Here is a 24197-nt window from a genome sequence, read left to right on the forward strand (position 1 = left end):
AAGTATCTTCATTTAGTCTTTCTGAAGAATTAGAACAAACGCAGGCTATGGTGTACCTGCCCCACCACGATTGAGCTGTGTTCTAAAGCTATCTGTATATCATGACAGGTTTTAATTTTACTCTGATCTTTCGTATTTTTACTGGGTAGTTACATGAATCATTGCTAAGAAGCAGATATTTAAAACTCTGGTCCATGTCATTCTATGGCACATTTGGCTTTTTAAAATTATTATTATTTCAGCATCTCTGAATTTAGGGTCATCTCAGCATTGATGGCAATGACCATGAGCCATGATTCACATTTTAACGTACCAGGATGCATTTTCCAATCTGCGTTGTCTTAGAATCAGAAGATGGTGACTTTGAAGTGGCCGCAAATGGTTTGGGTAGCCAGCTTTGGTGAGGCTGCTCTTCCTTCCGCCCTGATCTCCCTGCTGTGCTTAAGGCCGCAGTGAACATCTTAGGCATGTCCCTGCAGGTGCGCCTTGATTCTTAGAGCCAGCAAAGCTGGGGTGAAAGTGTGTGCACTTTGAATATGCACTCTACAGCGACCCCCAAGTATTGTAAATGTTTGTACTCATACTGGCAGGGCTGCGATTGTCTCTTCACTCTGTCCCTTCTATCGCTGGATAAACTCAGGTCTTACACCTGTCAATATCAGATGGGACAGGGTGTGTTGGCTGTGCCTCTTCCTGCCTTCTAAGGAACTTCAGCATCTTTGCTGTGCTTAGGAGTGATTTTTATTACATTGTCAGTGAATCTTCACAGGTCCTTGGACCATTTTGATTGGGCTCTTTCTGATATTCATGCATAGGTGCTTTGTACATATTCTTTCATAACCCTGACAGTAGGGCTATGGATTGCACGGAGTTAAGAAAACCCCTTTGTAGTAGTAAAGTCTACTTCCATTTATATTTTATTCTGTCCGTAAGCAGATCTTGTGTTGGTTAAGCACTTAGTGCCTGTGAATCTGACAAACCAGTGACTTTGACAGTCAAATGGGATTAGATAGGTGTTTTTTTTAAATGGTATTCAAATATTCTTCTATAGCAGGAGAAATTTAGGTTAATGCATGCCATTATAAATAGAAATTTCATTCTAAATATGAAATCTTCTAAAAAGGGGGATTTTTAGAATATTGCATCAGTTGGTTTCGACTGAGGTTTTGGAAACACTTTTAAATGTAAAAGTGAGCGAATGCATGTCAGGAAGTATATGCTATTTATTTAATCAGTGCCTAAATACATGCTGTAGGGATGAAAGGTTCAGCATATGAACTTGAAACCTATTTTTTTTAATGTCATTGTTACACTGTTTCTAGCTAGCGCACATGCAGTAAATGATGAATTCTCCAAACTAGTGTCCAATGTGTTGGGAAATCACTGGTGGCTAATCAGTCTTTTATTATTTTAACCTCCTGCATGTAAATTTAGCAACATCCCAGGTAGTGGGGCGTGGGCTAGGAGAACAGCTGCTTGGGCTGTTGAGGTACCTGTGAGGGACCCAGGCTTCCAGAACACTGCTGGAGAAAGCCACTGTTCTTTTGCTGTGCTTGCCCCAAATTCTGTTAGGTGTGTAGCAGTCAGAGGAGCATGCCACTGGTTTTCTGCACTCTCCCTAAACACTTGTGATGCCAGTTGCACAGCATCTTCTCAGTTTCTGCACAGCAGCAGAGAGCATCCTGTTATTACAGCTCTACCTGCAGAGACATCAGCGTGCAGAAGTGAAAGGACTCCGTGTCACAACATTGCAAGCATACAAGGTGCCCACGACAAGCCAGAGCCTTGTGTCCCGCTGCCTCCCCAGCGATGGATCTAGGTCTCCTCTCCAGCCTCCTTGGGTTTGATGAGTTTTAAGAACAGTTTAGGGAACTTAGGAAAATGCTGTCCTTACATTGGCTTGCTTACTATGAAGGAGGCAGATAAACGGCCCAGTGCAGAGTGATAGGGAGATCCAAAAGGCAAAGCAACAGGTACTCAGTGTGTATTCCACTTCTACCTTCTGGAAGCTCCAAATTCCACCTTTTTTTTCACTTGAGTGAGGGTGAGAGAAACTTCCCATCTGCTGGTTTCCTTCCTAAATGCGTGCAGCAGCTCCCCTGGACCCAGCATAAGTCAGGCTCCTGGTACTCGGTCTAGGTCTCCTGCAGATGGCAGGGGTGGGCGTGCCTGCTGCCCCAGGGTTCCCTTAGAAAGAATCCAGAGCCTAGGCAATCCGGAACTCTGAATGCAGGTGTCCCAAGCAGCTATTCTATCAGTACACCAAACCCCACCATTGCACACAATGGGTGCACATGGCAATTGTGAGCCTAGAAGGAGCTACTGCCAAAATAAAGGCTTTGGAACTAGGCTTAGAGATCACCTGTTCTGAAGCCCGAGAGAGGTACTTGGTGAAGGTAAACAGTTGTTCCCGAGGTTCTGTGTGCAGATGGCATTCCCATGATTAGCCCAGATCGCTCTTTCCTGCATCACTCCAGCTGCTGGGTTGCTGGTCAACAGAAGTCCGGACCCAGAGGTGAGGTCTCTGCGTCCAGGTGGCCTGGCTTTGCAGCTTGGGGCCTTATGCCTCTGCTCCTATGGAAGTCCTGCCACCTTTCTCATCGTGAGAACTGAGTCGCTTTCTTTTTAAATACTTACTGGGCTTCAAGCACACGTTTAAGATAAGGGACAGCTACTGCCATGAGGTGTCTTAAATCTGTTTTTTTTTTAAATGTAGCTAAAATGCAAGTATGTTAAGATATGCCAACCACCTATTTGCATTTGTCTAGCTGTCATTCATATCCACACGCTGACAAGATTTTGCCCAAAATAAAGTGCCTGCTCTAGAACTACCCCTTGATAAACATTACTGAGCTCATCAGCTAGCTGCGGGAGCATCTCCAAGCAGATCTGGTTCCCAGGCTGCCAGGATGAGGGGTAAGATTTGTATTGCTTGTGTGCCTTGAGGTGAGGCCACTGCTGTGAATTCACAAAGGTGCTGGTGAACCACTCAACACAGTCCATTTAAAACCTTCCTTAATTCTGGTAGTTACTGATTTTTCAAAGAATGTGAGAATTTTAAAGCTGGCATGCTCACAATTTATGCCACCGAGTCTTTCAAATTTGCACTTTTAGATATTGTGTGTGCTTTTGAAAAGATCTATATTTATTTATTTATTTGGAAGGTAGAGTGGGAGACACAGATTTGCATCCTAGTGGTGTACTCCCCAGCTGGCTGTAACCACCACGTCTGGACCATTCAAAGCAGGAGTCCAACACCATCTGTTTCTCCCCACTGGGTGACAGACGTCTTAGTAGTTACGCTATCACGTGCTGCCTTCCCAGGCCCCATTAGCAGGGAGGTAGAGTGCAAGAACAGCCAGGACTCAGACACTGGTGTTCCGGGATGCCAGTGTCACAAGCAGGGTAGCTGAAGCCATTGTGCCACAGCCCCATTCCCCAGCTCCCTGGTTGGTGAACAAGGACCACATTGTCTAGGCACTGCATAATCCATGCCTGCCAGACCATGGAAGGACAGCCCTGCTGTGGGGAACAGTTAGTTACCCATGGAAACAGTGCTGGAGGAATTGGACAAGTAAACCCCAGGGCCTGTCATCAGTGCGAAAAGCTCTGGCTCTGGAGCAAGCTTTCATGCTCCAGGTCCACTAGGAACTGGGCACTGATTCTTATGAGTGTGACAGCTGCATCCAAGAGTAAGCAGGAGGACCAGGTAGGACAGGCTCCTCATCCCATGTTCCCTGCAGCCCCATGGCATGTGTGGGTCAGCACCACCTGTGGGGGAAATGGGTGGAGGCTGATGCATTCTCTCCGGGGAAATTGTGTAATTCAGTGCAATTCTGGGACTGCTCAGGGCTAAATTAGATCTCCCGTGGCACTGCCAGCCTGACTGTGGACAGTGTGTGGAGGTGGCCCTGTGCTTCCTGTTCTAAAGCCTCCTTGTGCTGGTCCCACCCCTTGACTCATTCCCCTTTCACAGTACTCTCTGATCGTGCCCGCGTTTGCAATGCTGCTTTGTAAGGACCCTTACGTTTGATCATGCCGGCCTCTGAATGACCCAGCGGTGGGGGAAACCAAGGTGATGCAGAGCCCGAGACCGGGTGGTCCATGTTGGTGCTTTCTGGGGATGGGAAAGGCCATGCCGGAAAAAAATCCTAGACAGTGGAACTTTGAGGCCTAGCCTGGAGTTTATGCGAATGTGACTTTTCTGCTGCTTTTGAGTGTCAGTTATGTATGTATGGAAAGCACAGGGTCTGTCCTCTGTGAAGATGTCTATTCTGGGACAGGCTCCATGGTCTAGCAGGGCAAGCTGCTCTTTGATGTCTGCAGCCCCTGTTGGAGCTCCAGTTTGAGTCCAGCGCACTCCACAGGTGAGCCAGCTTCCTGCGAGTGAACCTGAGAAAGGAGCAGGTGATGGCCCACATTGCTGTGCCCTTGACAACCATGGGGGAGACCCAGGAGGAGATCCTGGCTTGGTCCTGGACCAACTCTAGCCACTGAGGACATCTAGGGAATGAACCAGCAGATCAGGCTCTACCTTTCAGATAGATTAAAAAAAAATCAGTAACTCTTTTAAAACATTTAAAAGGCAGAGCTACAGAGGAGAGACAGACTATCCGTCTGCAGGTTCACTCCCTAAATGGCTGCAGTGGTTGGAGCTGGGCCCATGTGAAGCCAGGAGCATCTTCTGGGCTTCCCAAGTGGGTGCAGGGTCCCAATGCTTTGGGCCATCCTCTGCTGATTTCCCAGGCCACAATCAGGGAGCTGGATGGGAAGGGGAGCAGCCAGAACTTGGGATGCTGGTACCACAGGCAGACTACTATATGACATAGCACCACCTTCCCTTTTATGTAAAGATTCTAAAGATATCATCTTTTAAAAATAATTCTCCATGGCTTCTCACTTACGGTAATGTACGGTGATGGAGTACTGGGGTCTATCATATACAGACATGGGGGTATAATGGAATATGCATCCCTGCATCCAGATGAAAGATGGATTCCCAATGAAACTGTTGGACATGTATGTATAGCCAATAGGATGCTGGACTGTCTGATATTGTCTGTACCAACAATGTTGGGGTACACTTAAATAAGACAGATGGAATTACGATTCCTTATGAACGACTACACTATTGTAACAAAATGGGAAAAATCTCACCGGGATGGGAGTTTGGTGGGGAATCGCAGCCTATGCAAAATTGTACCACATAATTCAAAAGTCAAAATAAAAAATATTAAAAATAATTCTCCAGGCCACCTTTCATATGCAATGTTGTCGTTTTTCTAGATAAGATGAGGCAGGATCAGATCTAGACATCCTGGCTGCAGAATCCATGTTTTACCACGTCAGTGTTACTCGAGTTCCTTTGTCTCCCAAGAGTTCACAGCACTTCCTAAATACTGCCCCCTCAGAATACATAAAGCACAAAGTGAAGAGTTTTAAGAGAAAGATGCAGTTTAGGCTCCCCTGAACGCAGCAGAATTACAAGTAGCATATCACTTTAAATTGTCTGGAAAAGAGACCTTCTAGTCTATCTTCAAGGTGCCATTGGCTCATGGAAATAAAAAGCTGCTATTCTGCGAATGAAGGGAAAGTAGACATACTTGGATGCTGGAATCCAATACACGTGGGGCCTCTAGTGTCAGTAGTTGGGCTGTTAAAGTAGACGTATGACAAGTCCATTAAATAATTAAAGTAGAATTGAATATGAATGCTTCCTAAAACTTGGGAATTCAGTAAATTTCTTGATGAGATTTCTAATGGTCACAGGCCGCCACCTATTGGTACTAATCATGTACTGCAACATTGGTATTTTCACCTTTGATCCACTCTACCACGTGGAAACATGAGTACTTTGAAGAGGGAAGTGTTTGTAAAGAAACTGAAGAGCCACGGAAGTTTTACGATGTTAAGGATAACAGAACACTGCTATCACTCAAAGTATAGAATAGATTTGAGTCCTGCCAGGGTTGCTAGAAGGTCAGTTTGAAGTTAGATACAAATTTTCTTTCATGTAGATCCAATTTTCCCACCAGGATTGGATGAAGAGACTGTCCTTTCTCCCTCGATTGATTTCAGTTTTATTTTCAAAAATTAGCTGACTGTAGATCTGCGAGTTCATCTCTGGAATTTCTAAACTGTTCCCTTGATCTTCAGGTCTGTTTCTGTGCCAGTAACAGGCTGTTTGGATTAAAACTGCCCTGTAGTGTGTCTTAAAGTCTGCAATGGGGATGCTTGTCCCACTGTGTTTTTGTTAAGTTGCAGATTGCTTTAGCTCATTTGGCTTCTCTTATGTTTCCCTCTGGATTTTGACCACCTTTTTGCTCTAGATCTGAGACTCTCCTAGGTATTATGACTGGGAAAACACCAAGTCTGTAAATTACCTTCAGTAATACAAGCATTTCCATCATGGTAATTCTATTGATCCATGAAAATGGAAGGTTCCTCTCTCACTTGGTGTCTTAGGTTTCTTTCTTTTTTCATCATAGAGAACCCTTCCATCCTTGATTAAATTTATCTCAGGGTGTTTAAATTTTTTGCAGCTGTTATGAATGAGACTGACCTCCGAGGTTCTGTCTCAGCAGGGCATTGTTGGTGTGCACAAAGGCTGTTGATTTCTGTATGCTGATCTTATGTCCTACAACTTGACCAAAGTATCTTAGGAGTGCCAATAGGCTTTTAGCAGTCTCATCAACAAATGGTGGTGGGGAAATTGGGTCTGTGTGTATAGACGGATGAAACAAGATCCCTTTCTTATGCCTCTTATTTAAAAATCAACTCTAAAGGAATCAAGGCTCTAAATCGATGACTGGTCACTATCAGATGACTAGGGGGAGCTATTTGAGACAGTATGCAGAAAATAGATGTCAGCAAAAACTTCTTGGAAAAGACCCCAGAAGCTCAGGCAATAATAAAAACAAGCAAATGAAATTACATCGAAGTGTGAGGCCCCTGGACCACAAAGGAAACTATCAACGAAGCGAAGAGGCAGCTAATAGAAATTGAAAATACATTTGCAAACTTTGCAGTTAAACGAGGCTTAATAGCCAGGATCTATAGAGAATTCACAAAACTGTCAAGAGGTGGACAAAGGACATGAGCAGACATTTCTGAAAGGATAAAATCCAAATGACCAACACATGAAAAAATGTTCAGGTTCAGTGTCAGGAAATGCAAATTAAAACCACTATGAGATTTCAGGTCATCCTAGTTAAAAGCTATAGGTGCTGGCGAGGATGTGGGAGAAGGGTGCAGCAACCCACTGTTGATGGAATCTAAACTCACGTAACCATTATAGAAGACAGCATTGCAACTTCTCAGATGTAGAAAAATACATTCACCAAATGGCCCTGCCCTCCCACTCCTGGGAATTTATCTTAATAAAATTAAATCACCATGAGACTGGTAGAGGATTAATATTCAGAATCTATAATATCATCCAGATGTCCAACTGGTGGCTGGATTAATGTGGTACCTATACACAATGGAATACTATGCAGCCATGGAAAGTGGACCACTGCCTTGAGCAGATGCAAGGATGCATTGGAAACCATTATGCCTAATACAACAGGCCAGTCCCAAGAAGACAGACAGCACATGTTTCTAATCTATAACAACAAATAGAGCATGCCCTACATCCGGGACCTGGGGAGGGTGGGAGATTGGGTGGGCCTTCTCCCTTAATACCCCCCTTTAAACATGAAGGAAACAATATGGAAAAAATACTAGTCTTACTCACTTTCCTGTAGCCCTTGAACCTTTTTACCCTAATAACTATGTAAAGATTGTCAAAATATTTTAAAAAATTATAATTTAAAAAAAACAACAAAGAGTACCAAAAAAATTATCAACAGCTGAGATAGTGACACACCAGGAAACTGAGGACAGTAGGTTTAATTTGTGTGCTTTGTTCTGACCTGGTTATTACTTTCCACTTGTCGTTTGTTTGCCATTACCTAATGGGATGCTAAACATGTATATAAAGTATATTTTTTTTGAAAATTAAGTCATGGCAATTTATTTGCAAGATATGTTTGCATTTGACAACAGAAAGGAAAACACGATTAGAGCTCAGAAAACAGTCAGTGCTGTCAGTAGAACTACTCTGTTCTGCGTCTTCGTTACAGGGGAAAGTGCTATGTCAATATTTTCACATGAAGTGTATCTATACATTATAGACTATACACAGAAACCTAACTTCCACAACTTAAAACAGTCAGTCCTCCTTGAGATGACCTTCCCTTGTAAGGGCAGTAGAACCTCCCTCTTCTGCTCCCCAGTCTGTTATTTATTCCCTTCGAAACACCTGGTGTCTGCTGGTTGCCTCGGAGAAGCTACTGTGGGAGAGCATGAGCTGGAGCTGAGGCGTCAGCAAACCAGGCCCCCACTTCCGTGGCTCCCCGTGAAACCGGCAGACGGCCAGTTGTGAACTCTGAGGACATGGGTTAGGTGTGGTTTGCTCAGAGCTGTATTCCCATGTAAGTATTAGATGGATAACCAGCAACGCAGAAGCACAAAAGCACGTTGGGCACACGCCCCTGGGTGTTCCCCACCGAGTCCCCGCTTAGCAGACTGCACTGTGTGGAAGATTGGCTGCTGCACATCAGTTCTGTTTCTCTTGTGGCTTACAAGCGGAGATCATGACGTGCATTTGTTCTCAGCTTTGAGTTATCTACGTAACTCCTGTTACTACTAGACAACATTTTGGATGTCCAGTCCAGTGAAATGTAAAGCGAAATGCAGCATTACGATATTCTGTTCCTAGCATGTAATTTAAATATGCAAGTGATACCCTCATTTAGTAAATCCACCATGACAATTATTTAATGATTTGTACTCGCTAATATGGCTCTGTTATTCAAATCCAATGTTAAAGATCAAAGAACCTGGGGCCTGTCTTGAACAGTTGTGGGCTGGTGATCTTTTTCCACATTCATGCGTGGCTCTCACAGTTTCCTAATACTCTCAGAGGCGTTAAGGAACACAGAACTAAACTTGGAAAAAAAAATATTGTAACTGGGCAGTCATTGCAAAAGGCCTCTCAACAGTCACGATTTTAAGGGCTTTTCCAAGAAATACGAGTGCCAGGAATGTTAATGATAACTGAATGTGAGACGGCCTGTGTGGTCACCACCTCGGGTTTGAACAGCCCCGGGATCTGTCCACTGCACTGGCCAAGTGACTTCAGCGGCCTTTATCAAGTGGAGACCTTTCAGAGGGATTATGTCAGACTCTGAAGAAGAAAACATTTGTCCTTTTTTTTTTTTTTTTAAAGATTTATTTTTATTATTTTTTCATTGGAAAGGCAGATATACAGAGAGGAGAGACAGAGAGGAAGATCTTCCGTCCGATGATTCACTCCCCAAGTGAGCGCAACGGGCCGATACTATGCCGATCCCAAGCCAGGAGCCTCTTCCGGGTCTCCCACGCGGGTGCAGGTTCCCAAAGCTTCAGGCTGTCCTCGACTGCTTTCCCGGGCCACAGGCAGGGAGCTGGAAGGGAAGCGGGGCTGCCGGGATTAGAACCGGCGCCCATATGGGATCCCGGGCGGCAAGGTGAGGACCTTTAACCACTTGCGCCACCGCGCCGGGCCCAACATTTGTCCTTTTTGAGCATGGATCCTGGGCAGCCTCATTCCAGAAAGCGTAGGTGTTCATCAGTTGCAAAATCAAACTAGAACGGCATGAGGCGTCTAAACTGAGTGGATACCATGCCCGAGACAGCACACACACACACACACTGGGGTGCACACATTCGTACAGGAATGCCATATGTCGTGGCCAGAAATAATTTGTAGTTCCTTATTGAAAATCTTATTTAGAAAGCTTCCTCTCACAAAAAAAAAATCTTTTAGATTCTTTTTTCTGTAAACTTGGGCTATCTTACCCGTTTTTTTTTCATTCCATTTGGAAGTACGAATCTTTATGGTCAGTTTTATTTATGGAACTCAAGGAACAGATGAAAATGAAGGTAACATATAATTGTATATTATATATGTATGTATGCAAATACACGAATGTCTTTGTGTTAAGCATTTTTCAATAGTGAAGGTATTGTAAGTCCAATAAATCTAACTTATATGCAACAACTGAAATGATGCTAGATTTAAGTGCTACTTCCCAACCCCAATTCTTGTCCCTCCTCTTGATCCTAAATCTGAAATTAGTTGTTTCAAACTGAGATCACAAGGCCTGCCTTTAAGATTCTTTGATTCTGCTAAACACTATAGACATACATAGTCCTTAGGAGGGGAAAAAAGCCCCATTCTCACCTGATTTTACCCCATCTGTAGGAGAATTACTGAAAGCTGAGGTGGTGACTGAATAAAGTCAGGACTCTGAATCAATCCATTTTAGGGAATTAAAACCAAGATCTGGGACCCACAGCCTCACAGCTAGAGTTACTGTGCCATACATGGGATATAGAATACCGTGTTCTCATTTCCATGTGAACGCGGTACCCAGAGGAATTCTATTTTTACAGTATTTTTATAATCCGTATCTGTCAACACAGTGACCCTCAAAGGAAATAGTGTGGAAAATACTTTTATCCAAACACACCTGCCATCCCCGAAGAATCAGATAGCATCTTCTCAGGAGATGTGTTCAGCATGTTGAGACTCCCTGCCACCCTGATGTTTCCCAGCTGGACCAAGTGTTTACGGCCAGTTTATGGCCACTCAGTTTCTAAACCGGACAGTTATGATGGAGTTGTGAAAGGGGCTAAGTAAGAGGAATGCCTGTCCAAGAAGCTGAGTGTACAAAAAAAAGATAGCATGTAAAAGAAAAAAAAAATACAAAGGAGGCTAAAACGTGGGGTTTTAATAACCATGCTTTGGCAGGTGCATTAAGGGAAAATAAAGCAGTGGCAAGGCAGATACATTCTGGTTGTGCTCACATTGTAGTCATCGATTAAAAACACATTAGAAGGAAAGTAAACATGGTTTGCTCAAACTAAGGATAATTTGGGGGGGGGAGGGAAAGCTGATTCGGAGGGGCGGTGGGGCGGGGGAGTGGATCTTGCGCCTTCATTTCCTGCTCAGCTGCTGCAGACAGAACCCTGGAGGACTGTGGTGGGACAAGCTGCAGTTCCCAAACCCCAGGTCCCTGGAGTGGGAGTGAGTCAGCGAACACTTGGAACAGCGGCTGGGAAAGGCCCATGGGCAGCTAGGCTGACCACAGTGTGGACACTCTGGGCGGACAACCCTGGCAAGAGCTAGCTCCCCTGAACTTGGCAGCCGGCCCAGGGCGGCTCACCAAGAGGGGTGCAAGATCCATATGTGAGTTCAGTTCCCCAAGTTCAGTTTGCATACACTGAAGGACTTGAAAGTGAGTTATTTGACCTTTGGGGTGTTTTGCTTGAGAGAGAGAAAGAGGAGAGAAACTCAGTCACCAGCGACTGCCTCACAGCCCTGGCCAAATGTCCAGAATGTCCATGGTGCTGGTAGGCCAAGGCCAAGAGCTCAGAATTCAACTGAGGTCCCCAGATTGCACGGACTGACTCCTTGAGTCATCACAGCTGCTTTGCAGGGTCTGCATGAACAGAAAGCTGGAGTCGGGAGCTGGAGCTGTGTGTCCATCTGGGGAACTCATGTGCGAGGTGGACATCAACCTCTAGGCTACCCACCTGCTCTGAAATGTCCTGCTTGTTTTCCTAAGAGCAATCCTACATGAATCATCTAGGAAACTTATTTGACCATGCTTTGTTGCTTTGGGAAGAAAACAAATTTCATTAATATTATAATCTCACCCAGTGTTTTAGAATATGGGGCCAGACCAGTGGCTGAGCAAGTTAAGCCTCTATATGCAGCACCAGCAACCCATACAGGTGCTAGTTCATGTCCCGGCTGCTCCACTTGCAACCCAGCTCCTGTTTACGGCCTGTGAAAGCAGCTGAGATTGTCTCAAGTCCTTGGGCGCCTGTACTCATGTGGGAGACCCAGAAGAAACTCTTGGCTCCTGGCTTTGGATCAGCCCATCTCTGGCCATTGTGGCCATTCAGGGAGTGAACCAGCAGATGGAAGATCCCTGTATCTCCTCCTCTAACTCTGCATTTCAAAAAAAAAAAATGATTCATTGCCAAGGTACAGAAATTCAGGCAGGCATAATACAAAATATACATTCGCTGGTTGCTTGGCTGTCCATTGGCTTTTAACCGGGTCTGACTGGATCAGCAAGCCTGGCCAGGGAGTGAGGACCAGCTGGCACTCCTTCTGCAGCCGAGATCACCACACCTCTTAATGATGGGGAGAAAAAAATACCCAGCACATCCTCAGAAAGCAGGCAGGGTCTTGCATTTGCATGAGTGTGTGGGTAACAGCAGCCAGGAAGGAAATGGGCAGTGATGTTAGCATGAAGGCAATGATGGAAGATAAGCTCGTCTGGGGGGTTCCTAACCCAGGGAAGCTCTCTCTGCTTCCTTCTGAGCTCTGTCTCCGGGGCAGGCAGAGCCCTTGGAAACTGCCCAGCCCTAAGGCCTAGCATTAACCAGGTCCCCCCATCCCTGTGAATGTCTGCTGCAGCTCTGGGCAGCGATGCCCGTGGCTGCTTGTGCCCGACTGCGAGCGCGTGCAGAGAGGGTGGGAGAAGCACCATCTCAATTGGCATCTATAGCAGTATACAAAGAACTTTCCCAACAGGAAATCTGAGTATTCTGTTTCACTGTGATACCTTGCTATCATTGAGGGGCATATATTTTGATGAATAATAGTACTGACTGCGAAATAGTATTTTAGCATCACGTTAAGGACCTACAATGTGCTCTTCAAATAATGAATATAAGGGAAGGCCCAGAGTCTTAGGAATTGTACCATAACCTTTAAAATAGAATAGATGGGAAAAAAATTTTTTAATGAAATAACAAAGATATCTCTGTACCTATTATCTTGAGATTTTCAGGAATATGAATTAAAACTGAACAAATGTTCAGACAGTTTTCTGTGGTACAAACTTAGGCAGCAAGCTTTAGATATGAGGAAACTGCAAACATTCAAAGAAAAATAAAATTAAGAGCCTATTTTGGTGCAAGACAATGTTTAAAATCATATGAGGAGGCTTCATAATAAGTTCATAGAGCTTGCAAAGTGAAAAACTGCATTGATTTCAGAATATTTTACATAAAAATAAACATCTTTATTTTCCGTGAACTTTTTGAAGCACCCCAGTGTGCTTTAAAATTTATCTTTTTAATGATTTCTAGAAAGTAACTTATCCTGCCTTGAGCTTTGGCATCTTACTGAGTTTCTCTAAACCCCCATCTCTTCTGGGGGCAACAGCAGCATGGGGAGTCTGCCTCTGCTTTAAATCTTGGGTTTCCGGGTGGACCCTGTGCACCACCTGGAGGCTCCAGTGCCACCTAGTGGCCATGACCTCACATTGCAGCCACAAGTGTCAATGGCAAGTTGTCTTTTACAGATCTTAGCAGCCTAGAAATGAGGATTTTTTTCTTTTGAGAATCAAAATATGCACACTTTAAGACTCTAAAATGATCTAGACCTATTCATTTGGCAGGTGAACACTAGATGAATTCCACACCTGTTAATACAAGCAAACATTTTTGTGGGAAATTGAAATTAAAAGATGTTCCTTTTACTGCAGAAGCTTGTGAACTCCAGGAATAATTGTTTTAATTGTATATATTAATACGTAATTTTCACAAGCTTTTTTCAAGACAGCCTGTATTTTCTAATATTTTTTTCTCTTGCATCTTGACTTGGGGGCAGGGGAGATTCATAGAACAAAATGAAACATTGCACATTGAACAGTTTAGTGTTTTCTAGTACAGTGTAAATGTCACGTAGCATTTCTGTTATGCTTAACTACATGACTAGCTCTCGTTTCTAGCTCTGGCTTGATTGGCAGAAAAAAAGGAGATCACTTTTTTCTTTATCCCTGCAGAATGGGGTTTTCCAAATTACTGTCTTCTCATAGTACCACTTTTGATATTGAAAAGGAAGGAAATAGCTTCTCTCTCCTGGCAGTTGAAACGTAACACATGGAATGTGCCCATTTGATTCTGTTGTGTTGTTCAATTTCGTCTCTTATCAGCTGTTAGAAGTTGCCTGTGAATCAGACCATCTCATTGAGTGCTTCTCAGAAGCTCATGAAAAGGAATTGAGATTTTTACACACACAAAAATTGAAATTCCTGCCTATTCAGCAGATCATCCACAGGCATGGATTTCAGTTTTATGCCCCCAAATATGTTATCTTTTAATTCCATTTTTTTTTCTTACCAATCAAAAAATGCTATATTTGTGGGACAGGGAGGGGCACAGTCCTACTTGCTGGCTCATTCCCCACATCCTACAATTCTTTTTTTTTTTTTTTTAAAGATTTATTTTTATTATTTTTTCATTGGAAAGGCGGATATACAGAGAGGAGAGACAGAGAGGAAGATCTTCCGTCCGATGATTCACTCCCCAAGTGAGCGCAACGGGCCGATACTATGCCGATCCGAAGCCAGGAGCCTCTTCCGGGTCTCCCACGCGGGTGCAGGTTCCCAAAGCCTTGGGCCGTCCTCGACTGCTTTCCCAGGCCACAAGCAGGGATCTGGAAGGGAAGCGGGGCTGCCGGGATTAGAACCGGCGCCCATATGGGATCCCGGGGGTGCAAGGCGAGGACCTTTAACCACTTGCGCCACCGCGCCGGGCCCCATCCTACAATTCTTAAAGCCACCAGCCGGACATTCACTTCAGCGTCCCCGTGTGGGAGGCGAGACCCAAATCCTTAGAGCCCTCCCCGTGGCTTCCCGGGGTCACCCTGACCCCCCTGGGCTGACGTGCCACAGCCGCGTGAGGAATACAGGCCTCTGCAGTGACAGGCTAACTGCCCTGGTCTCCCTGAGCTCTTCAAATACTCTTGTTTTTCCCCAGTCCAAGACAGTCAGAAATGAGGAAACTTTTCTTACAGTCCTTAGAAAGTCAGGTTATCAACCATTAGTTGTGAGGCTTCTGCTTTTGAATCCAAGCTGTAGAATTTAAAGGGTGTGTGTGTGTGTGTGTGTGTGTGTGTGTGTGTGTGTGTGTGTGTGTGTGTGTGTGTGCGCTCCCGTGCACGCATTTGCACGCAAGGAGTGTCTTTAGTTAGCCTGGCAAGACAAGCAGCTTTCTGATGGGAAAAGCTGGGACTTACGGAGCTTTGTAAGGGTAGCCGTAGGTGAAGACGGGGTGGGGGCGGGGAGAACTTGGTTGGTTTCTGGCCATGAGTTTCCTTCAAGCATTGCTACTTGCAGGAGACCTGCAGGAGATGAACTCTGCCAAGACTTAAGACTTCATGACTTCCCTGTCCTCGGCAAGTACAATTGAACTGAACGTTCAGCAATTTGATCACCTGCACCTAATAAATCGAGCACATTGCATAAACACAAATCCTGCTAAAGACGGAGCTGTCCCTGGCAGGGCTGAGCTCGTCAACACTCAGGGTTATTATTCTCCCTGGGGTGGCAGTCACGAATGCTCAGTGCTGGGCCACCTACGTACCTACGGTCCAGGGAGTATGTTCCGTCATTTGTTACCTTCAGACTTCAGAAGGGCCAGCTGTAGGACTGAAAGGCTGTGGGCTGGCAGGTAAACTACTTTGGGTTCAACTCCATCACCTGCCAGGGCAAGGTTGCTAGAACCCTCAGCTGTCTCACTGGAAGCAAAAGGAGCTAAGCACAGTTGCTTCAGACACCTGCTTATTTTGCCGGGCTAACTCGAGAGGTAACAAGAAACAGTTATACAAAACCCAAGTTCCTGCAGAGCACACATCAGCAAGCGGGTTTCTCAGCCATGCTGCAGCAGGGATCCCCAGCACGCAGCCCGATATCTGCTAGCGACGCCTGCAGCTCCCTCCTCACCCTTGCCTGATTGTAGATGAGCATCTGCAGGAAAGTGGTCCAAGAGCAGCTCCCCAGCTGACCTGAGCCCGTGATTCTGTGGTCCCTAAGGCTCCTGTGCATGTGTCAGGGCCACCGTCTCCAAATCCTTGCCCAAAGTGTTATCTGCTTTATTCAGGTAGCACAGCTGCTGTAGTAGAGAGCTCCATAACCCCATTCGGCAGACGGAGAGCCTCAGGCACAAAGGCCGAGGAAACAGCAAGGGGAGAAGGCAGGATTGGCCACCTCCTCTTTTGCCCCCCAGTTCCTGGCTCAGTGTATGCTTGCTGCATCTCTGCACATTGTGATTCCAGGCAAGCATGGCTACCGGGGGTAAATGTGCCCTCTTGCTAAGAGACCCGAGTGGACCTTTCCCAGACTGATGCCCGGAGTAGCAGTAACCAGAATACTGCTTTCACCTCCTTTACCTGCACTTGACAGAATGTTCGGGAAATGTGCTATATATTTTAAGCATTTCATAGTTCTTGATCATTTCCATTAAAGAAAAGTACCGATTAAAATATGGGCTCCGAGGGCTCTGGGATACCTCCCACCCCGTCCTTTTTCCCACATGTGTGCGCATGCGCTTACACCAGACTCATCTTTAGTTGCTCTTAGTTTGAAGCTGCAAGAAAGTACCTGCGGGAACCTCTTATTTCCTTCCTGCTTAAGAATTGGTTGGAAACTTGAGCGCACCACGGTCTTAGGTCTGATGGAGAATAAAATACAGCCTCCGCGTCATTTCTAAAAGCAGCTGAATTTAATCTACCTCAGTCACAGTGACAGCTTGCCCCACATGCCAGAGTGACATGTGACATGTGACAGTCCAGACCAGCCCCGTTTCCAGCACAGAGATTTCCTGCCAGGATGTAGTCATGCGCTTTCCATCTTTGCTGACAGCGGGGGGGAGGGGGGCCCAGACCCACTGGCTCCGGGGAAAGGGGGGGGTGTCATTTTTTCCCCAATTTAAAATGAAAATCAAAGCAGCGCCATCTGCCCTAGGAATCTGCCATGCCAGGGGGTTGGTGCGCTGGGTGGCTTGGATCATGTTTAGACCACTTAGTGATGGTGTCCACCCTCCATCCCATGCTTCCTCCCTAACTTTGATCAAGAGCTAAGCATTTCAATAGAGGAATGGGGAATGAATGCAATGACTTGGGGAAGAGACTTGGTGTGAATATTTGCATTTTCTATTCAATTCACGCTTGTGCGTGCCTAGACCCCTTACAGATGCATTGTATAGGATCTCAGACATGCCGGTTTCTCCGAGTACGCTTCCCAAGACAAAGTCTGCTCACCAAACTGTTCCTCTGTACCAAAGCCCAGACAACTGGAGGATACATTTTTGTTGATGGGCATAAGCAAACAGTGTTTTGGAGAAATAAAGGACTCCAGGGACGGAAAGTATGTGTCCGTCACCACATACTGACCCAAATGCAGCAGCAGCCCCATGATTGTCACATACTCTCCTTCAGAAACTTTGTATTCTTGGGCTTTCTACCCTCAGCCGCCACATTACACTGCTGGCTCCCAAACTGGACTGGCCTGGCGAGGAGTAAGGGTAAACAAAGCCATGTGCTCTGCAGCTCCAGGGGGTGTTTGGGGTGCTCAGAGAACCAGCATGTGTATCTCAAAAAGGAGGTGACTAAGACCCATGGAAATCTTTTCTGACATTCCCAGTGCTCCCCCAAAAGATGAAAATTTCCAGAAACGTTTTAGAAACCTGCCCTCCATGCACCACACTTCTGATGGCAACAGGCATAGACCAAGAACTGTTAGATGCCCAACTTCTCCCTGTACGTCGCGTTCTGGGCAGAGTGTTTAAATGAGCTGTTCCTCAGACTCGGTCACTGTCCAGCCATGTAGCTGCATTGGCCAAGGCAGTCCACAATTTCACGCCTTATTGGAGATGGAATCCATGAAGACATTCCTGTCTATTTACTGGACAAGAGTTTTTCCATCATCTATTTAAAAACTCCAGAAATGTTGAAACAGAATTTCCAAACACCTGTAAACTGTACGTCATCGATTCACCCACACTTTGCTCATTTGATAATCATCTTTGAGTTTTGCTCAACTCAAAAAAACTCATCTGAGTTTTTTATATAAGATTTATATCAGCCCTCATGCTAATACTATCCTTAAAAGTATTTGTTCCCAGATGTTCCGTAGGAACTGAGCGATCTAACGCCCAAGAAAAAAGTATAACCTCCATTTCCATAATGTGTCAAAACTGGTCAACAGTTCCACAACACAAACAAGACTTACTGTTTGCCATGTGGCATTGTAGAAACTGAGGCTTGTCCCAAATCGCTAAGCTGCAACGTGGCATGGTCAGGCCTTGAGCCCCAGCTTCTGCCTCCCAAGTCCACGTTCTTTCCAATACTCCATGCTCACTGCACCCTTGACCCTGGGCAAGCATCAGAGCAGATGTGCACAGCAGGAGGTGCAGCACAGCTGGATTAGGACAGACCCATCCGTGCTCATAGAAAAATAACTCAAAATCCAGGACCTGGTGATGATGGGACCGTACCACGTCTTCAAGTACTAAACCAGAGTACATATAATGCAGAAAGGATGTTTTGATAATTGCCCAAAATCATCTTGAAGACTGGAATGCTAATGTGATTGAGGAAGGAAACAACAACAACAAAAACCCCAACAAAACAGTAAGCGCTAGAAGCTGAGGAGAGAAGATGGTCCAGAAATGGCACCTGCCCAGTCCCTGAGGGGAGAAGATGGTCCCAGAAATGGCACCTGCCCAGTCCTCTGCCCAGTCCTCTGCCAGGCAGGCTCAGACCAGCAGCTTTCCTCCAGAAAGCTTCAGAGTACTGAGCACAACAAAGTCCCCTTTCTCAACACCCGGACATTCATCCTGAGCATCTTCTCCTATAGCGTAAGTCCTTGTCACACAGCTTGAGTTCAAGTGCTACCTTGTCCAGGTCAAGTTCAAGAGCTGTCTCTCCTCTCTCACACACACACTGGGCCCTTTCCTGGGGCCCTGCCCGATAGGGGGAGGCTGGCACACTGAGGCCATCTCACTGCTCTGCGGAGGGGAAGCCTGGTCCTTGAGGAGAGCAGGAATTGTGCATCAGGCAGGCCTGGCCTGACCTTTACCGTGTCATTCAGCAACCCTGAGGATGCCCAGACTCCCTGGATTTAGCTCTGCAGAATAGGCCCATGAGTTAATTCATCTCCATCGTGTCCATTTCTGATCATAACTGTTGCTTGGATATAAAACATTGAACAATCCCCCATCTCAGATGTACAGCAAATGTGTAAAAGAACTCATGAGAAAAGATGACCTCAGCTCTTGACACTTGTAAACGTTTCAGACATCTCACTCTCCAAGGAAAACCTTCATTCTTCTTTTTCAAACTTTGAGAACTGACAACCATTTGCACTTTTTGAAGTTGTATTTTTTTTTTAAAGCAAAGGTCTTTTTCCTTAATGTGATTAATATTTCTCATGGAATGGTTTCCAGCAAAATGCTGGGGCATCCACGCTCTGGATGCCGGTCTCAGAAGTCCTCTGCAAAAGGAGCATTGTAGGAAGGGCACAGCCAGCCCCTCCAGTGGCTCAGGGTCAGCTCTGACCTGCCGCTCGGTCTGTGTGGTCGTCAGAAAGCATTATGGGGGTGGGATGGGGTGCATGCCCTGGACACGTGTGGACCCTCATTCTTCAGGCCATTTGAGTAAGGGGTGCTGGTCAAAGAAAGCCTTCCAGGTTCACACTGCTGCCTTCATGGTTTTCATTCACTTGGAAAATAGAGGAAAGCCCTAGGTGAGTGTGGAATTGTCCATGGACAGCCCCAGGGACCCTGCCCTGCCTCTGACTGTCCCACCACCTGCTGGACACCGTGGCGACAGTCTCTGTTCTGGAATGCACACATGGAGAGCAGGAGGCTATCTTTTCAATACCGTTCCTAAACCTTCTCAAATGGGTGTTTTTAAATGAGGAGTCTGGTCCGTGTACTTCCCTTTAATGCTTCGTAAGCCTGGGACATATAGAGGACCCAGATGTCATGCGCTGAGCACAGCCTGTGGGGACTGGGGTGGAGTTGACACATCAGAGGGCCAAGGAACCAGTCCAGTGTGGATCAGGAATGTGGCCTCAGGAAACATCTTGGTTATGCTGAGGGCTAGGCCACTGGTGGTTGCCATGGTTACGGGAAGAGGGCAGTGGGTGAATCTAACAGCCAGCAGTGGAGGAATAGGCTTTCAGCACCCACTTCCATCAGTGAAGTTTCAGGGCTCCTGACTCCATGCCTCCAGCTTCCTGCGAATGCAGACCCCGAGAGTCACGGCCAGTGGATCTGTGTTCCTGCCGCCCAGCCCCCAGCAGCCCGGGTGGAGTTCCTTACTCCAGCCTTAGCCCTTATGAGCCTTCAGAGAATGAAAGGGTGAATGGACGTGCTTTCTCTCTACATTCAAAAACATTTAGGAGTTTCACAAAATGCTGAAAGTGTATACTCTAAGGTTTCATCATCGAATCCAGATCTGGCCCTGCTGTGTCCCAGGTGTCCACTACCTTCCCTGTACCACCGGCGCTGAGAGAGCAGAGACTATTCCAGGGTTATAATAATACCCAACACAGAACAAGCTTGATTAATATCGTTAATTGCTGTCACTGCCACTACAACACCCACTTCTATGATCATCATTACTACAATGCTGTTCATGATCATACAGGGTTAGACTATAAAGGGCATTCCAAAAGTATGCAGAAAATGGATAAGATACGTTGATATGGGTATAAGGTCTAGTGTTACTCCCCAGTACGCATTGTCCATGGGTCTGAGATAGAACTATTGTTCGCTGATTCCCTCTCCAAATGGCTGCAGGGACCCAAACACTTGGGCCATCCTCTGCTGCCTTCCCAGATACTATCAAGGAGCTGGACTGAAATTAGAGCAGCCTGGACTCCCACTGGTGCCCACACGGGATGCCAGTGCTGCAGGCAGCAGTAAAAGTACTACAGCACAGCATCTTTGGGGAAAATCTTGAGCCACATTCCGTGTGTGGTGGTGCATGGGATGAGTAGGCTTGCATGACACTGTGCCCCTGTGTGGATCCCAGCTGCTCTGAGCTGTGACTGGGTCCTCCCGGGAGCCGACTGGGGTCTAACACTGGTTGCTATTTCCTTTGTAGATGACTACGCCCAGCTGTGTAACATCCCGGTAGCAGGACGCCGGCGGCCCTACGGACGGGATGCCCTGGTTGACTTCAGTGAGCAGTACACTCCCGAAGCCGATCCCTACTTCATTCAGGACCGTAAGCACACTGGGGAATTGTGAACCAAGAAAAACACAAGCTCTTGGAATGTGGTAATGGTGCAGATCTGTGGACCCTAGCCCTAGGTTGCTGCTTAGAAAATCTGTTTTGCAAGCCCTTGGGTAACTCCTCCTCCAGACACTACAGTCTGAGAGCCACAGTGAAGCTCCAGTGACCTTGGAGTTGGGGATCAGGACTTCAGAGGTGCTGCTGGGACCATGCAGTCCACGAAGCCTGTCTCTCTCTGAGCCCTGGCACCTGTGCACAGCGCACACGTCCTAGGAACCCACTCTTCAGGAGTAACCTGAGTGTGGCAATCACGTTTAGGGACTGTTGCAATGCAAAGTCAAGAGATGCTTCAAGGATGCTGGTGTGTCAATCATCAGCAAGAATTAAGAAAGCTTTAACATGTCCAAGGACACTTCAACAAGTTCATGGTCCACATGTTAGCTCCCGATTCTGTTTTCCCATGAGCTTTCTAACTTGCCCGTGGACATGGAAACCACATGGTGTGATGGCAGTCAGGTGGGAGAAGAACCCCCAGGGAGTTCCCTCCCAGGTCATGAGCACGGTCAGTGCCCAGCAGCTCTCTGGTGCTTCCCACTCCCACAGGTGATCACTCCCCTGACTTGTAACACCAGGAATAGTGTCATAGACACACAATGCACACCATGCACTACCCAGGCCTGAGTGCACTTACGGAGCTCTGCTGTAGGCATGGAGCGCTTCATTTTGGCTCCAGGTGGGTCATTGCCCCCCATAGAGGCTGTGCACCTAGTACTAAAATGCACACATACTCTTTTTAAAAAAGGAGAAATAAGAAGATGGACATCCCAGCTTGTCCTTAAGCTAAGAAACATCAGGTTAAGTCAACACACAGTCCTCACGGGTCCCTTGGTGTGTGTGGTTGGAGCTTCTATCACAGTCTAGTTCAGATCCCAGTTCAGATCCCAGGCTTCCTGTGTTGCAATGTTCTAGCTTATGCACCTTCACTGTAAAGCTGACAGGGATTCAAAGCCCTCCCCTAACTCACTACCAACGGTAAGAAGCAAATATGTTGCGGTCTAATCAGTTCCCTACCGAGCAATATGACAAGTTGAGAGGTGCTGCCAAGACCTCCAGCTTTGGCTCCTAAATGGCCTTTCGGTTTCTTACGAGTTGCAAAGACATCTCACCCTTGCCCAGCCAGTTTTCTGACCAATAGGCTTGCAGCCCTGATGCAGGAACTTCCCACTGGATGCGCTGCAGGCTAGAGTGGAGGGGGGTGAGGCGTCTCAGCAGCTGGATCGTTCCCTTTCTCTGGGATCTTAGAGCGGTATTTCTAAAACTAGAGTTTATTCAAGCAGAGCTCAGCAATCTATGTCTGAGGACTACACAGTAAACTATTGAGGCTTTACACACCCAGGTTCCTCACTCGGGCTTTCCCCCCTCTGCTATGGTACCTGTCACGGGAGGGCTGCTGATTTATAAAGATAGCTACCAAGACAGATTTGGATCTTGGACCACAGCTTGCAGCCTTCTGAGAACCCTAAAAGCACTGTTGCGGGCAGTCTGCCTGAAAAACAATGAGAGTTTCCAATATAAATTTCTGTAATAATAAAAAAAAACACTAGCTATAAAAACAAAACGATTTTGCATGGAATTTGTAAATATTTTCATAGTTGAAACTTCACTTTCTTAAGTCAGGATTTCTCAAACTGGCTTTGGATATCTATTGTCATGGTCTTGACAGACTGATTTTTTTTTTCTTCCTAACATTTTTAAGAAGACCAAGCATGGATGTCTTACTCAGTATTGAAAATCTCTTTAATTACAGCTTCAGGACAACAATGACAGTTTGCTGCCCCCTGCTGTTCCACATGGGAATTACTTCAAAGACCTGTGGGGCCAAATGTTCAGGGTTGTTTCCTTAGCGCTTATTTGTGATACAATTGCGTGGCAGAGAAGAGCTGAGAGGAACATGTGATAGCCCCCTGGATTTGAATTTATAATTTTCATCTCTACAAATAGAGCTCAACAATCATGGTGTCTAGTTTTTGTATTAATAAAAACTATGGCAATTAACTCTGAGATGGTTTAAAAATGACTGTAAAAAACAACCCACGCAGAGTTTTGTAATTAAAAAAAAAAAAGACTGGCTTGTTCCATTCCACATCCTAACCAGGCCCAACCCTATTTAGCCGCTGAGATCAGCTGACATTGGGCGTTGAGGCAAGGCTTGGTTTTCTAAGCACAATATGGTATCCTTTCTCATTTACCAGGATATTCTAAGTGACCTTTCCAGTCTTTATCCTTTTCCCCTTGCCCCATGATCCCTTTCTTGTAAGGCTCATTCCAAAGCTAGAGCCAACAGACTGCCCATGGCAGGGCCAGCCTGGCCTTTCCCTGGACTTGAACTACTGAAGTCTGGTAACCCATGAATCACTGGTTCCATCCTCCCATTTCTCACTTTTACCCTCCTAAGAAGTGTTGCCATAAAAACATTTAACCATCAAGCAAGTCTCATCATTTATGATATTAGACCATCTACAGTCAAGATGTGGGGCTGGTCTGTGAAACATACAAAGCACTGTAAATGCTTTATACTTAAATTTTTCAGTGCAGGTGCTCAGCCTCAACATAATCTCATCTTCAACAACTGTGTAGGAGGTTGGAATTTTCTAGTTTGACTCCTGCCTTTTTCTCTCTCCAGGATTTTTAAATAGCTTCGAGGAGTTACAGGCTGAGGAATGTGGCATCCTGAATGGATGTGAGAACGGGCGCTGTGTCAGGGTCCAAGAAGGCTACACCTGCGACTGCTTCGACGGGTACCACCTGGATACGGCCAGGATGACCTGTGTTGGTAAGAATGATGAGCCTGGGCGGGAAAACCCTCCTTTTCCCAAGATGCTCTGGGGCTAGGGCACAACCAGTTGTGAACATTAAAATGAAAGAAATGGACAGAGTTTCAGTTGAGACAATGAGAAAAGGTTGGGAGATTGGTACAATCTGAATGTGTTTTTTAAATGGTAAATTTTTTCATCTTACGTGTTTTTCCACATTAATTTCCTAAACATCTGTCTCATGTGGA

General features: G+C 45.9%; 1 protein-coding gene across 10 annotated transcripts in view; it reads left to right on the top strand.

Moving 5' to 3' along the window:
- The window catches only part of LTBP1 (latent transforming growth factor beta binding protein 1), a 396687-nt gene that overhangs the window by 367796 nt on the left and 4694 nt on the right, over positions 1-24197 (top strand). For all 10 annotated transcript variants that reach the window (XM_040993049.1, XM_040993050.1, XM_040993058.1 and 7 more), the window contains 2 exons: positions 21005-21127; positions 23820-23969. In XM_040993049.1, the coding sequence (XP_040848983.1) occupies positions 21005-21127; positions 23820-23969 (273 nt within the window). The remainder of the gene's footprint in view (positions 1-21004; positions 21128-23819; positions 23970-24197) is intronic.

This window comes from Ochotona curzoniae, unplaced genomic scaffold, assembly GCF_017591425.1.
Source record: "Ochotona curzoniae isolate NIBS_2020 unplaced genomic scaffold, NIBS_Ocur_1.0 contig_883, whole genome shotgun sequence".
NCBI classification, from domain to species: domain Eukaryota; kingdom Metazoa; phylum Chordata; class Mammalia; order Lagomorpha; family Ochotonidae; genus Ochotona; species Ochotona curzoniae.